The following is a 15,185-nucleotide window of genomic DNA, read 5'->3' as shown; positions in this document are numbered from 1 at the left end:
CGATTGTGAAGACAAGGCTTAAGAGGTTTTTTTGGGTTAGATCGCGTAAATATTAAACCCGCAACCACCCGACACAGCAAATTAGTAAGGGTTGCAACGTAAACAGAATGTGGCCAATTCGTTACTGGTACAGCACACCGGTGTGTTGGAGAGCAAATACAGAACATTTACAATCCGAGTACGACGTTTCGCCAGTCATTACAACTAGCTTCGTCAGGCGACAGCCAGATCTGTGGAGAAATTCTATTTTGTTATTTAAATAGACGGATAGATGTGATATCTTGTGATGTGCAAAGGAGGGGGAGATGAAAACATGAATTATAATGGCTATCAGTTGCCGGTTGGGTTATTCATATGGTAATCAGCGTACATTATGCATGCACATAGTTGCGACTTTAACGCCACATTCATATTTACAAGGTCTAACCCAAAAAACCTATATTACAGATATTGGCCGCGAAAGCCTACGTGTTAAACCAAAGCTTAATGGAGCATATTCTTGGTTCTTTCGGTAAAGTCACGTAGACGGAAAACAATGAAATAATACAAATATATTTTTGTTTTATTGTGAAATAATAAAAATATTTTTTTTATTTTATTGTTTCCCTTCTACGTGACTTTACCGAAAGAACCAAGAATATTAATTCCTGCAGTCGCGAAAGCTTTAAATCAAAACTTAATAGAGCAGTGAGCGGGCAGGATGTAGGGGGCGGGGCCAGCGTGGAGTGGGCGTGGCCTGCGGATGTGAGACGTCATAAATTTAGCACCCGCCCCCCACACGTGATCAAGCTCAACGGTGACGGCAAGCAATCATCACGCGCGCGCTGCTCGTCCACGTTATTGCTGGTTGACAAAACGGAAGCCTGTTGCTTGTCGAGGGCGGATCAAGAGTTTTAAACATGAAGCAAGGATTAATAATGAGGCTTCTCCGGGCCTACCTAAGTACTCTCTAACTTTCTATCCTCATCTTCATGTGTTTCTCTAAGTACAGTACATGCATTTCGACGTCTGTGTCTCTCTATCTCAGTGTATTTGTGTGCATGTGTTTGTCTCTGAGTGTCTCCATGTCTGTATTTATCTGTGTATCCGTGTCTTTGTGTGTGTATGCATGTCTCTGGGTGTGTTATGCTTATTTTTGTGTCTTTATGTATGTGGATGATTTGTGTCTCCATGTTTGTGTGTCGATGTTTATTCGCGGATAATGTTTTTTTTTCACATGACTCCTCTTTTCCTCAAAATTCACGGATAATAAGGTTCCATTCCACAAAAATGTATAGAATAATCCGGAGATAATCCTAGATAATGGGCGTGGCCTGCGGGTATGTGACGTCACATAATTAAGCCCCGCCCCTCGCACGTGATCTCACTTCACGGTGACGACACGCAATATCGTAATCACGCACGCTGCTAGTCCACGTTATTCCTGGTTGACAAAACGGGAGCCTGTTGCGTGTCGAGGGGTTTATTAAGGGGTTTCTCAGGGCCTACACACATACCGGCGCGCGTGTGTTTGTGTGTGCACAAGTGTCTGGCCATGAAAACCACTGATAATGTTGCGTTACCTACAACATAACAGAGTGTCTGCACACACTCAATGTTGCTCAACCATATATCTCTCGTGTGTCTCAGTGCTTCCGTCTATATGTGTCTCTCTACATCTCTGTCTTTGTACTTTACCTTTCTCTACTTATCTCTATGTGTGTCTCTAAGTCCAGTACCTGCATCTCGGTGTCTGTGTCTCTCGATCTCTGTATTGGTGTGCTTGTGTGTGTCTCTGAATGTCTCCATGTTTCTGTTTGTCTCTATATGTCTCCGTGTATCCATGTCGTGTGTTTATTATGCATGTTTCAGTGGGTATGTTCTGTCTGTTTTTGTGTCTTTACGTATTTTCGCGTGTGTCCATGTTTGTGTATCTGGATAATATGATGTATGTTTCACGTGACTCTTATCCGCAAAATTCACGGATAATAGGGTTACATAATACGATGTACTCTTGGATTCCTTCCATTCCTTGGCTGCTACACCACTAATATTTTCGACCTTCCGTAATTTCTTATGGTGACAGGTCCTGCCAAAGCCCACCAAATTGTTGTAATTAGTTGCATATGGGTGCCCGACCCTATGCATATCAGTAATCACATTCTGGAAAATACCAATTAATTTCAATTACCCATGAACCTGACGTTTTTAGACTATGAAAAGGCATTCTACTCAGAAATATCAATATGCATATTCGGAGGGAAATCAGACAAGCTGACACTTTTCCCAGAATTATTCACAGTGAAATTAGGAAAATATAATTTAATTGGAGAAACATACACATACAGTAGAACCCCACTTAACGACCACCCCGGTTGACAACTAACGACGGACCTCCATAGAGCCCATTGTGTATTGTATAGTGTAGTGTATAGAAGTGGAGTGTATAGTAGTGTAGGGCCTCCATAGAGCCCAATGTGTTCGCTTACCGACCATTCCTATGTCAACGATGGGCGTATGACGAGCACGCGACTGCTCATTTCGGCCAATCGGCAAGCTTCAAAGTGATCTGACCAGGCCTCGGCCAATCAGTGATGTCTATTCATGAGCATTGGGAATTGTTTACATTTGGTGTTGGCTGCCTTTGAAGTGGAAACATATCTTTTGAATTCTTGGTGTACTTTATTTCCTATACTCGCTTCACGACCAAATCACTTAACAACCGGTTTCATAGAACCAATTACCGTCGTTAAGAGGGCTTCTATTGTTTTTATTAATGGAGAAAATATAAACCATCTCGTCATAAGAATGTGTAATAGCCTCCTTTGGCTCAGGGCTGTAAACGGGAGATGATCACTGCCCCAATTCTCATTTTAGCAGGAACTCAGTTTGGCCCAACATTTCTCATTCTCAGAGATGTTATTTTGAAAAATAACCACCTAAAAACTATGTCGCAAAAAAACCTGCTGTATTTATGCTACTCACCACTTTTTTCTAACTAACCCTATCCTTCCCTTCTCTATGGCTGCAGGATTCCCGCTTAGCACGGAACTGGAACCAAAGAATGTGCACATTGTTAAGACATATGTAATTATGGAGCAATATATCGGCTGGGGGCTGCATTTCGTACAGCGCGGAGAATATATACAACTGGTTTCACTTACTCCTGGAAGTTATGCTCAACGAAACGGAATACTGCAGCCAGGTAAGACACTGCACACATGCACGGGCCAAGCAAGTACTGCGATATGAGGTGTAGGGATGCCCATTATGTTTTTGATGTTTTTTTAAAACAACAGTACATCAGACGTGGCCAAGTGGTTCAGAGGTCAGAACACTGAACTGAGAGCCTTTGAGATCCTGAATTCAGATCTGGGTTTCAGCTGCCTGTGACTAAAACAGGTTTGGTCTCAGCTCGGTCAACAATGATGACATGTTTGGTAACATCACGTGAAATTTGGTGTTAAAATTATTCTGATGAAATTCGAGCACAGAGACTGATGGGGCAAGTTCTAATAGTGGGCACCTATGAAGAGTTGTACATTGGCGTGGTGAGCACCTCACCCAGCCACATTTGTATTCCCAATGCTGATGTTTATACAATGCACCAGGTGCTCATTTAAGATGGAATTGATCTCGGAAAGGCCCAGGACACCATTTAGATATCATTCATTACAGTTGATGTCACTGGATTTATGGTGCAGTGCGTAAATCCCTGCACCACTTCTCCAAACACGTAGCAATTTCCATTCAACCCCACACTTGTGTGAGGCTATATATATTTCAAGGTCGTTGTTGTGTCCACACAACATCACCCGGTATTCACCACTAAGTGGCAGTGACATCACCACGGCGCCTGTGCCAGGCCAGATGCACTTTGAGGCCATGTAAAGTGTCGAAGGTTCGCTGACTGGAGGTCACCTGACACAACCAGGTGCCATGGTTTGACTGAGATACCTGGCAGATGCACCAGCTGACCTCCCTCCTGTGCCAACTTACCGCATTTTAGCTGCCTGGCACTCCGCTAGTCATTGTGAGCGTCGCTCCTCTGCCCTCCGTTGTTGTTGGAGGGCGACTGCCTCCAACTGCCTGGGTAGCGTCCTTCATGAGCTTCCTCCAAAGAGGACGATCTTGACACCGCTGGTACCAGTCTTTGGCGAATCCACTCAGCTCCACATCAGCCCATCTATTTTCCAGCCCGTGTTGTGCCCGTTTAGCCCCCTCTATCTGGCCAAACAGAAGATGCTTAGGCATACAGTGGCTGGACATGTCAGCTACATGACCCAGCTAACGCAGCCTTACCTTCCAGAGGAGCTCACTGATAGAATTTGTAAGCTCCTCACACAATACAGCTTGGTTAAACGCAGGATGGATCATAGGCAGGCCAGCCTGAATTTTCTACCTGGCATAGATGTTCCATTAGAGGGATCCATGTTTCACAAGCATAGATAAGGGAGGGCATGACTAGCCGTCAAGCTTTGTGTAGAGCGATAGACCAGGGCACTTCCACACAACAGTATGCAGGCAATGAAAAGATAATGCCGCCTAACTGATTCGGAGTGAGACCTCACCTGTCAAACCAGAGCTAGTCATAAGCATACTTCCCAGGTATGGAAAACTCTCCACTCTCTCCACAACTACTCCATCACCAGTGGGGAGTTGATGGGGTGAATTGTTTGATGGCACAAAATACCCAGGCAGATGCTTAGTTTCGGTGAGGCTGATGGTAAGACGTCACCTCTTAGTGGCACACTCCAGGTATAGCAGCAGTGCCTCCAACTCCTCTGAGTGAACAGCAATTACCCACGACAGCCTGGAACTTAAGAGCTTCCCATACCTCACCGCCACACTCCCCCACCACCTTCATTATTTTGTTCAAAGAAAGTGCCACTCCTTGTGGTTTGGCAGTTTACTGCCCCGAGTGGAAAACAGTTCACTCATGATAACTGGAGCCAGAACCGATATACTGGACCTCGTGTATTCCACAGAGGTCCAGGTGGTACCCGTCCATATCCTGCCAAAGGAGTTGCAGCCTCACCTCTGCAATGATAATTTGAACATTCCACGTGGCCAATCGCAGCAATAACCTGTTCCTGGAGGAACCCCAAGATGGGGGGGGGGGGGGGGGGTGGGGTTAATTCCATCTCTGCCAAATGGAGTTTGGCCAGTAGGCGTCATAAACACTTGTCCTCTGGGGCCTCCAGCATGAGCTTATTTCAGTGTTTCCACCGTGGTGCTTGGTAGAACAAGTGCAGCCCCTCGCACACACATGTCCATACAAAGACGTACATACAAGCACATGCACAAACATGAGCTAATTAGCAGATGAACGTTGTGTCTGTTTCACTCCACAGGAGATGTGCTGTTCAAGGTGGGGAAGGCAAAATTGCTTGGCTTCAGACTCTTACACATCTCATCCATGGTGAACGCGATAAAGACTGGTACTGCTATACGCGTCACTGTGTACAGGAACTTCATCCCACTGCTGGGGCAATGGTACGTACGATGCATGCCAACAGACAGGACCCTGTGTCCGTTATATTTGTATTTTCTTGAAATAACAAGGACACATATACCAAGAAAAAGGAAACCCACTCCCAAATTTTAACAAATGAGCATTGCGGGAAAACTTACTCACCTGTTAACTGTGTCACCACGCTGTGCAGACATGTTATGCACCAAGCAGCCTCAGTATTGAATTGCACATTAACTGCAGTAGCATTGGATTTCACCATCCACAATTGGCTTGTGATTTCAGATGATGTCAGTGGTGTTTTCGCCTTACCCTTAGAATGTGTTTTTTTTCTTTTTGCATATAATCACTAACTTATGCATTTCATTCCCATGCTCACCTGTTTAGTATATTTGAATTTGAAATTATCGTAGCACTAGCGGAGGTTTTTAAATATTTTTTGGCATAGATATAAAATCCTTTTCTGTTGATTGTTCACGCAAGATAATCCTCCCTTGCACCATGAGCACCAAAACTGAAAGGTGGGCATTTCCTGAAAAGCGGGCATAGCCAAGTGCCAAATGTGTGGTTTGGATTAAAGGTAGGGTATTGGGAGGTCTCATACCTCCTGTCGATTTAGGAAATTGGTTAGGTTCATTGGGTAGACAAGTCCTCGTGGCTGCTTGGCTAGTTGATTGTGACTAGCTACTTGCCCGTTTTCTCCATTCTATTGCAAAGTTCAGCCTTTTGACATTCTTGCCACTTTTTTTTGTCGTGTGTTCACAGCACCACCAATACCACTGCTGCTGTTGCTGCTCTGGATGCTGGCCATGCGACCAGGGCAACAACGTGCTCGCGGTGCAGGGCGTCCCACTACCCGCTGGGGAAGGGTAAGTAGCAGACAGCATTGCCCACTCGGGGGAAGAGGGGGTAGCCAAAATGTATTCATTAAACGTTGGAAACAATTTAATATATTTCTTATTATTATTTATTATCTTACCTCACTTAAACACAATATCAAAATATAGTCAATCATAGTGCGGAAAGAAGGAGGAAGATACATAGTTTGTCTTGTAATATGATGAGTGTGGATGGTAGAGCTCAGGTAACGGTCAACCTTGTGAATTGAGTCCTTGATATGAGCACAAGTATCAAGATGTGAAATTTATGAGAACTATGGCCGTGGTAGTACCTATACATTAATAATGAGGAAACGAATGAATGACAGAGGATTGCTGGCATGAATAAATGAGCGCCGCAACATCAATCAATCAAAGTGCTTCGTGGTGGATCCATTGAGCAGGGTTGGGGGCAGGAATTAGGTGACCTTCCCAAAGAAAATTCCAACTTTTACCAAAAGGTATTTTGAACATCGATGCAATCATTGCTCTGTGCTTGTGTTTCCAATACTGACCACTGTCCGTTTAATATCTCTCCACTCTTTCCCCCACAGTGTCCCCACGGAAACTGTCCATGCAGACCACTGGACCGTCTGCTCACAGCAAAGTGGTACTTCACGGGAACACCTGTGCAGACCATAATAAAAAGGAACAGTTTAAAAAAGACTTACAGGAGGAGCAGCAGCCACATCAGCAAAAGCAGAAAAAGTGAGTAAAAGCAAGCACAGTAAACAGTCTGCAGATGCGTTGCCACTGCAGCTGCACAAACGCACAATCAGCAGACACACGGCTAGCGGAGAGGGATTCTAGCACGGCACAATCAAGGGGCAGGTCGACGCCGCTGTCCAAACGGACGAGCTGGCCGTTGATCCACTGTGGGATGCCATGAGCTGGGACAACTCGGACAGCCGTTCCAGCAGACACAGAGGAAAATTCGAGACGTCATGCCGGAATCAGACCAACCCTCCCATTGAGTTTTCATCCCTAGCCCATCTAGCGAGCGATAATGGTTGGTTTTCTCAGAGGAGAGAGAAATTGGTGAAGATCTGACATGATGGGCACAATAACACCTTAAACCCTTGATCAAAAGGGGGTGGTTGGTGAGCCATGACATTGCCAGAAACCCTGGAGAGTCGGGCCGCATTGTAGGTGAAGTAACGAGTGATGAACACAACGTAGGGATAAAAAATCGTCAAAGGGCTGCTACAAAGTGTTTTGAGGAATAGGTTAGCTTGCATAGTGATTATAACTTGGGAAAACCTCCAGCTCCATATGAATAGCAGTTGTGTACGGTTGTGTCATGGTTGTTGTGGATAGTGTAGGTTATTGAGTGGTTGTGGCTAGCTATGGTTCTTTACTGTAAGAATTGCGATAGCCTTTCTCACATAGTAAACGTAATTTATAGTGAACATAATTTATTACACTCTATTCAACTATGATAAACTGATAGTTGATTACAACTAGCTACTTTGCCCTTATTCTGTATTCTATTGTGGAGTTCAGCCTTTTGACATTCTTGCCGCTTATTGTTTCTTGTGTTCACAGCAAGGAACATGCTACCATGACAGCCGTGAGCACCACCACCAATGTCACTGCTGCTGCTCCGGATAATGGCCTCACCACCAGAGCAAGCACATCCCCACAGGCCAGGGAGTCCCATAACTCGCTGATGAAGAGTAAGTAGCAAAACGGCATTGCCAACTCGGGGAAGGATGGGGCAGCCAGAATTAATTGATTAAACGTTTGAAACAATGATTTGACTGAAACAGTTTCAAAGTTGTTTCTGGCTGCACTGCGAATTATGAGCTGCGGCTAACATGAGTGGTGAGTTATATTTAGAACAGATTCCAGGTTGTATTTTGCACCCACCTGCAGTGACGAGCACAGTGACGAATGGTAAAATACTTCCGATGACTTTCGTGGCATGGGGGAGGTGTTGGTAATGGATTGACAAAGGGCTATATATTTCTTATTATTTATGATCTTACAACAGACTTAAACACAAGATCATAAGATAGTCAAACAGAGTGTGGAAAGAAGGAGGAAGATAGTTTGTCCTCTAATATAATGTGTGTGCATGGTAGAGCTCAGGAAACGGTCAACCTAGTAAATTGAGTCCTTGACATTAGCAGATGGATCAAGATATTAAATTTATGATAACTATGGCCGTGGTAATAACTATCCATTATTGTGAGGAAGCCAATGAACGACAGGATTGCTGGCATAAATCAATGAGCGCCGCAACATCAATCAATCAAAGTGCTTCGTCGTGGATCCATTGAGCAGGGTTGGGGGCAGGAATTAGGTGACCTTACCAAAGAAAATTTAAACGTTTGCCAAAAGGTATTTTGAACATCGATGCAATCATCGCTCTGTGCTTGTTTCCAATACTGACCACTGTCCGTTTAATCTCTCTCTGCTCTGTCTCCCACAGTGTCCCCTGGGAAAGACTTGCAGGAGCAGCAGCAGCCGCATCAGCTACAGCAGAAAAAAACAATTCAGCTTGAATTCATGCGCGTTGGTTACGAGCGGACTGTAGAAATTGTCATACCAGAGTCCAGGGTGGGGTCGACTCAGGGCACCTGCAAGGGACAGGAGGTGAAAAAGAAGGAAGTCCTCTCAGAGTGAGTAAAAGCAAGCACAGTGAACAATCTGCAGATTCTTTGCCACTGCAGCTGCACAAACGCACAATCAGCAGATACACGGCTAGCGGAGCGGGATGCTAGCACGGCACAATCAAGGGGCAGTTCGACGCCGCTGTCCAAACGGACGAGCTGGCCGGTGATCCACCGTGGGATGCCGTGAGCTGGGACAACTCAAACAGCCGTTCCAGCAGCAGTGACAGGGACATGAATGGTGCTGAGAGTGAGCTGGGATTGACGTATCGGGATGCTAGCACGGCACAATCAAGGGGCAGTTCGACGCCGCTGTCCAAACAGACGAGCTGGCCGGTGATCCACCGTGGGATGCCGTGAGCTGGGACAACTCAGACAGCCGTTCCAGCAGCAGTGACAGGGACATGAATGGTGCTGAGAGTGAGCTGGGATTGACGTATCTCTTTTGAAAGCTAGGCTGTGCTCACCTCAGCAGACACAGAGGCGAATTCGAGATGTCGTCCCGGAATCAGACCAACCCTCTCATTGAGTTTTCATCCCTAGCCTGTCTAGCGAGTGATAATGGTCTGGGTTTTCTCAGAGGAGAGAGAAATTGGTGAAGATCTGGCATGATGGGCACAATAACGCCTTAAACCCTTAATCAAACGGGGGTGGTTGGTGAGCCATGACATTGCCAGAAACCCTGGAGTCAGGCCGCAGTGCAGGTTAAGTAACGAGTGATGAACACAACGCAGGGATAAGCAATCGTTAAAGGGCTGCTGCAAAGTGTTTTGAGGAATAGCAGTCCACTTGCATCGTGATTACTGCTTGGGAAGACATTCAGCTACGTATGAATAACAGTTGTGTACGGTTGTGGCATGGTTGTTGTGGATAGTGGAGGTTATTGAGTGGTTGTGGCTATGCTTCTTTGTTGTAAGAATTGCGATAGCCTTTCTCACATGGTAAACATTATTTATGGTGAATATAATTTAATCCACTATAATCAACTATGATAAACTAATAGTTGATTACGACTAGCTACTTGCCCCTTATTCTGCATTCTAATGCAGAGTTCAGCCTTTTGACATTCTTGCCGCTTGTTGTTTCTTGTGTTCACAGCAAGGAAGATGCCACCACAACTGCCGTGAGCACCGCCACCACCACCACCACCAATGTCACCGCCGCTGCTCGGGATAATGACCCCGCCATCAGAGCATGCACGTGCCAACAGCCCAGGAAGTTCCACGACTCGCTGATAAAGAGTAAGAAGCAGATGGCATTGCCAACTGAGGGGAAAAGGGTGCAGCCAGAATGAATTAATTAATCGTCTGAAACAATTTTATATATATTTGTTATTATTTATGATCTTACAACACTTAAACACAAGATCAAAAGATAGTCAAGCAGAGTGTGGAAAGAAGGAGGAAGATACGTAGTTTGTCCTCTAATATAGTGTGTGTGTATGGTAGAGCTCAGAAAACGGTCAACCTAGTAAATTGAGTCCTTGACATTAGCAGAGGTATCAAGATATTACATTCATGACTATGGCCGTGGTAATAACTATCCATTATTGATGAGGAAGCCAATGAACAACAGGATGGCTGGCATGAATCAATGATCGTCACAGCATCAATCAATCAAAGTGCTTCGTCGTGGATCTTTTGAGAAGGGTTGGGGGCAGGAATTAGGTGACCTTACCAAAGAAAATTTTAACGTTTGCCAAAAGGTATTTTGAACATCGATGCAATCATCGCTCTGTGCTTGTGTTTCCAATACTGACCACTGTCCGTTTAATCTCTCTCTGCTCTGTCTCCCACAGTGTCCCCTGGGAAAGACTTGCAGGAGCAGCAGCAGCCGCATCAGCTACAGCAGAAAAAAACAATTCAGCTTGAATTCATGCGCGTTGGCTACGAGCGGACTGTGGAAATTGACATTCCAGAGTCCATGGTGGGGTCAACTCAGGGACAGAAGATGGAAAAGGAGGCGGTCACGGTGCAGTCCCGGAAGAAGGAAGTCCTCTCGGAGTGAGTAAAAGCAAGCACAGTGAAAAATCTGCAGATGCTTTGCCACTGCAGCTGAACAAACGCACAATCAGCAGACACACAGCTAGCGGAGCGGGATGCTAGCACGGCCCAATCAAGGGGCAGGTCGACGCCGCTGTCCAAACGGACGAGTTGGCCATTGATCCACCGTGGGATGCCGTGAGCTGGGAGAACTCGGACAGCCGTTCCAGCAGCAGTGACAGGGACATAATGGTGCTGAGAGTGAGCTGGGATTGACGTATCTTTTGAAAGCAAGGCTGTGCTCACCTCAGCAGACACAGAGGCGAATTTGAGACGTCATGCCAGAATGAGACCAACCCTCCTATTGAGTTTTCATCCCTAGCCCTTCGAGCGAGTGATAATGGTCTGGGTTTTCTCAGAGGAGAGAGAAATTGGTGAAGATCTGACATGATGGGCACAATAACACCTTAAACCCTTGATCAAAAGGGGGTGGTTGGTGAGCCATGACATTGCCAGATACCCTGGAGAGTCAGGCCGCAGTGTAGGTGAAGTAATGAGTGATGAACACAACGTAGGGATAAACAATGGTTAAAGGGCTGCTGCAAAGTGTTTTGAGGAACAGAGGTCCACTTGCGTCATGATTACAGCTTGGGAAGACCTCCAGCTACATATGAATAACAGTTGTGTACGGTTGTGGCATGGTTGTTGTGGAGAGTGGAGGTTATTGAGTGGTTGTAGCTATGCTTCTTTGTTGTTAGAATTGCGATAGCCTTTCTCACATGGTAAACATAATTTATGGTAAACATTATTTATTCCACTATAATCAACTATGATAAACTAATAGTTGATTACGACTAGCTACTTGCCCCTTATTCTGCATTCTATTGCAGAGTTCAGCCTTTCGACATTCTTGCCGCTTGTTGTTTCTTGTGTTCACAGCAAGGAAGATGCCACCACGACTGCTGTGAGCGCCGCCACCACCAATGTCACCGCCGCTGCTCGTGATAATGACCCCGCCATCAGAGCATGCACGTGCCCACATCCCAGGGAGTTTCACGACTCGCTGATAGAGAGTAAGTAGCAGTCGGCATTGCCAACTCGGGGGGGGAGGGGGCAGCCAGACTGAATTAATTAATCGTTTGAAACAATATGATGGAAACAGTTGCAAAGTTGTTTCTGTGCTGCACTGTGAATTGAGCCACAGCTAACATTAGTGGTGAGTAATATTTAGGACAGATCCTGGGTTGCGTTGTGCACCCACCTGCAGTGAAAAGCACAGTGACGAAGAGTATAACCCTTCCCATGACTTTCGTGGCATGGGGGAGGTATTTTTCAATAAGTAATGGATTGACAAAGGGCTGTATATTTCTTATTACTTATCTTACAACACTTAAGCACAAGATCATAAGATAGTGCAACAGAGTGTGCAAAGAAGGATGAAGGTAGTTTGTCCTCTAATATGATGAGTGTGTATGGTCGAGCTCAGGAAACGGTCAACCAAGTAAATTGAGTCCTTGACATTAGCAGATGTATCCAGATGTAACATTTATGACAACTATGGCCGTGGTAATAACTATGCATTAGTGATGAGGAAGCCAATGAATGACAGGATGGCTTGCATGAATCAATGAGCGCCGCAGCATCAATCACTCAATCAAAGTGCTTCATGGTGGATCCATTGAGCAGGGTTGTGTAGGAATTAGGTAACCTTACCAAAGAAAATTCCAACGTTTACCAAAAGCTGTTTTGAACATCGATGCAATCAACGCTCGGCGCTTGTGTTTCCAATATTGACCCCTGTCGGTTTCTTCCCTCTCTGCTCTGTCTACCACAGTGCCCGCTGTGAAGCTGTACGCACCAACCAGCAGGTGGACTCTCCAAAGCCACCTACTGTACAAGAGCAGCTGTGCAGTCCTCGAGCAACAGGATCTCAAAGAATATGCACAGTGGCAATATCAGCAGCAGCAGGAGCATATTCAGCGCAGCTCTTTGAGACAGGAGCGGGCACAGGAGCGGGCGCAGGAGCGGGCGCAGAAGCGGGCGCAGGAGCGGGCGCAGGAGCGGGCACAGGAGCGGGCGCAGGAGCCGGCGCAGGAGCCGTCGCAGGAGCGGACACAGGAGCCATCGCAGGAGCCGGCGCAGGAGCCGTCGCAGGAGCGGACACAGGAGCGGGCGCAGGAGCCGGCGCAGGAGCCGGCGCAGGAGCGGGCACAGGAGCCGATCGCCGCCAAGATCCACAAGAAGAGAGGCCTCTGGAAGCGACTTAGGACATTCTTCTGCTGTTGAATATAATTTTTTACAGAGACCTGTTCGCATCTGAAATGGATGTGGATACAGCCACATTTGTCGATGTGATTTGTAAATATTTTTCATAATGTATCAAGAGTTAAGATTATAATGTCCTTTTTTTATTGAGGTACTGTTTGTTGCGAATGTAAATAAATATTCTGATTCTGACTTACCTGTGAGTCCTGATGCTGGCTTTATTGTCGGAAGGGGTGCAATCAGTCAACACAATTGTACACACGGGGCAGGCATGCACACGCACACATAAAGAGATACACGGGGCACGCGCGTACAAATACCCGCCATTCGCCACTAAGTGACGGTGATGTCACCACGCTGCCTGTGGTATGCCAGGTGCATTTTGAGTCCACGTGAAGTGTCGAAGGCTCACTGACAGTGGGTCATGGTATAGACTCAGGTACAATGGGTTGACTGAGATGACTGGCAGATGCACCACCTGTGCCCCCTGCTGTGCCATCTTTCTGTGTTTTAGCCGCCTGGCTCTCCGCTCGTCGTGAGCGTCGCTCCTTTTCCCTCTCTTGTTGTTGGAAGGCGACTGCATCCAACTGCCCAGTGGCGTCCTTCACGAGCCTCCTCCAGAGGCCGATCTTGACAAGTCCACTCAGCTCCAAAACTTCCTGTACTACATCGGTCCATCTCTTCTCTAACCCGTACCATGACCGTTAATCCCCCTTTATCCAGCAAAAAGAAGCCTGGTTAAGCCCATGATGGATCATAGGCAGGCCATCCTGAATCTTTCTAATCAGCGCAGATGTTCTATTAGAGGGGTCCACGTTTCACAAGCATAGAGAAGGGATGGAATGACTGTGGCAGAGAAGACCCAAAGCTTCGTGTGCAGCGACAGATCAGGGTTGGGATCAAACCCACGACCTTTTTGCATAGCAGACGAGGTAGTTGACATGTCGTCACCACAGCTGGAACTGCTAAACACCATTTTACGGTTTTGTTTTTCATGCTGTGAGACATGTTTCATGATTAATGTTATCTTCGCAAACATAGTTGTTGCCTGTACGAGTACCTGCATCTGTAAAACTATTAAAAGTGGGTGTAACCACGCTACACGTGTACCAGGCCTACGCCTTGTTTATTTTACTTAAAATGTAACGTATTCGCATCAAACTTGTAAAATGCACTAATTCTGTTATGAACGCTTTGTCGCGGAGTTTATTGGGCCAACATTTCTGGTCAACAGTGCCACAAAGTGTTCCATTGGTCCGTTTATTACATCGCGTTTCTGAAAACGTGTTTATTGACAGAATTGTCAGGACAGATCATAAGGAAAACATTGTTAAGAAACATTTATTTTATATGTGTTCACAGCGCAGGATTGTGATGAGGGTTCAGTAACTAAAAAGTGTATGGCCCCAAACAGCTCAAGGGGTCCTGGATGCATCATGGGTGGTGGGCAGGTGGTGGGGGGGTGATTCGTGGTTGGTGGGGGGTGGGTGAGTGGTGGGGGAGCGCCATCTACAGTGGGGATGTGTGGTGCCACAACAGCGAAGCCGCTCCGTCGAAACCGGGGCCGTTGCTGTGCTGCTGCGACCGAGAAGCCACCCGGCTCCCGTCACAGCACTTCCCCCGCCACCCTCCCCCCCCCTAAACACACACACACACTCAAGTAGGGCCTCATGGGGAGGGGGGGGGCACCTCTCCTGAGTTTTTACCCGAGAGGCCCCCTCATGGGGGTGCTCCACGGTTTCTCAGGGTCAGGGAATTGGCAGCCCCCCCCCCCAGGCCAAATGGCACTGCGGCGCCGTGGCTTAACTTAAAATTGAATGACCACGTCGAACTCACTGAGAACCGCAGTGAGGAGATGCCCAGGACATACGCGGACCAGCAGACAGGTGGGGAGCGGGGCAGCGCGGGTTAAGCGTCTCTACCCATGGTGCACCGCGGGTTATCGTCTCTACCCATGATGCACCGCGGATTAACGGCCCTACCCATGATGCAC

The 15,185-nt window shown here is 46.6% G+C and overlaps 1 protein-coding gene and 1 long non-coding RNA gene across 2 annotated transcripts; both read left to right on the top strand.

Moving 5' to 3' along the window:
• Positions 1-309: 309 nt before the first annotated feature.
• LOC142905394 (uncharacterized) lies at positions 310-6,249 on the top strand. The gene is made up of 4 exons (XR_012929545.1): positions 310-942; positions 3,011-3,184; positions 5,334-5,475; positions 6,218-6,249. It is a non-coding gene; the product is annotated as an uncharacterized LOC142905394 (long non-coding RNA).
• Positions 6,250-6,257: 8 nt separating this feature from the next.
• LOC142905393 (uncharacterized) lies at positions 6,258-14,299 on the top strand. The gene is made up of 8 exons (XM_076051948.1): positions 6,258-6,321; positions 6,885-7,038; positions 7,876-8,006; positions 8,765-8,954; positions 10,044-10,186; positions 10,744-10,948; positions 11,867-12,000; positions 12,762-14,299. The coding sequence occupies exons 2-8, from the start codon at positions 6,905-6,907 to the stop codon at positions 13,211-13,213; spliced, it is 1,389 nt and encodes a 462-aa protein (XP_075908063.1). The 5' UTR covers positions 6,258-6,321; positions 6,885-6,904; the 3' UTR covers positions 13,214-14,299.
• Positions 14,300-15,185: the final 886 nt, after the last annotated feature.

This window comes from Petromyzon marinus, chromosome 53, assembly GCF_048934315.1.
Source record: "Petromyzon marinus isolate PM22_M1 ecotype Great Lakes invasive population chromosome 53, UKy_Petmar_22M1.pri1.0, whole genome shotgun sequence".
Classification (NCBI taxonomy): Eukaryota; Metazoa; Chordata; class Hyperoartia; order Petromyzontiformes; family Petromyzontidae; genus Petromyzon; species Petromyzon marinus.
The sequence above is the reverse complement of the archived record's forward strand: the minus strand, read 5'-3'. Positions and strand labels throughout refer to the sequence as shown.

Coding starts and splice junctions, on each gene's coding strand:
- LOC142905393 (XM_076051948.1), top strand. CDS start 6,905: ATGCAGACCACTGGACCGTCTGCTCACAGCAAAGTGGTACTTCACGGG. Junction 8,955..10,043: donor AAGAAGGAAGTCCTCTCAGA/GTGAGTAAAAGC, acceptor TTGTGTTCACAG/CAAGGAAGATGCCACCACAA. Junction 10,949..11,866: donor AAGAAGGAAGTCCTCTCGGA/GTGAGTAAAAGC, acceptor TTGTGTTCACAG/CAAGGAAGATGCCACCACGA.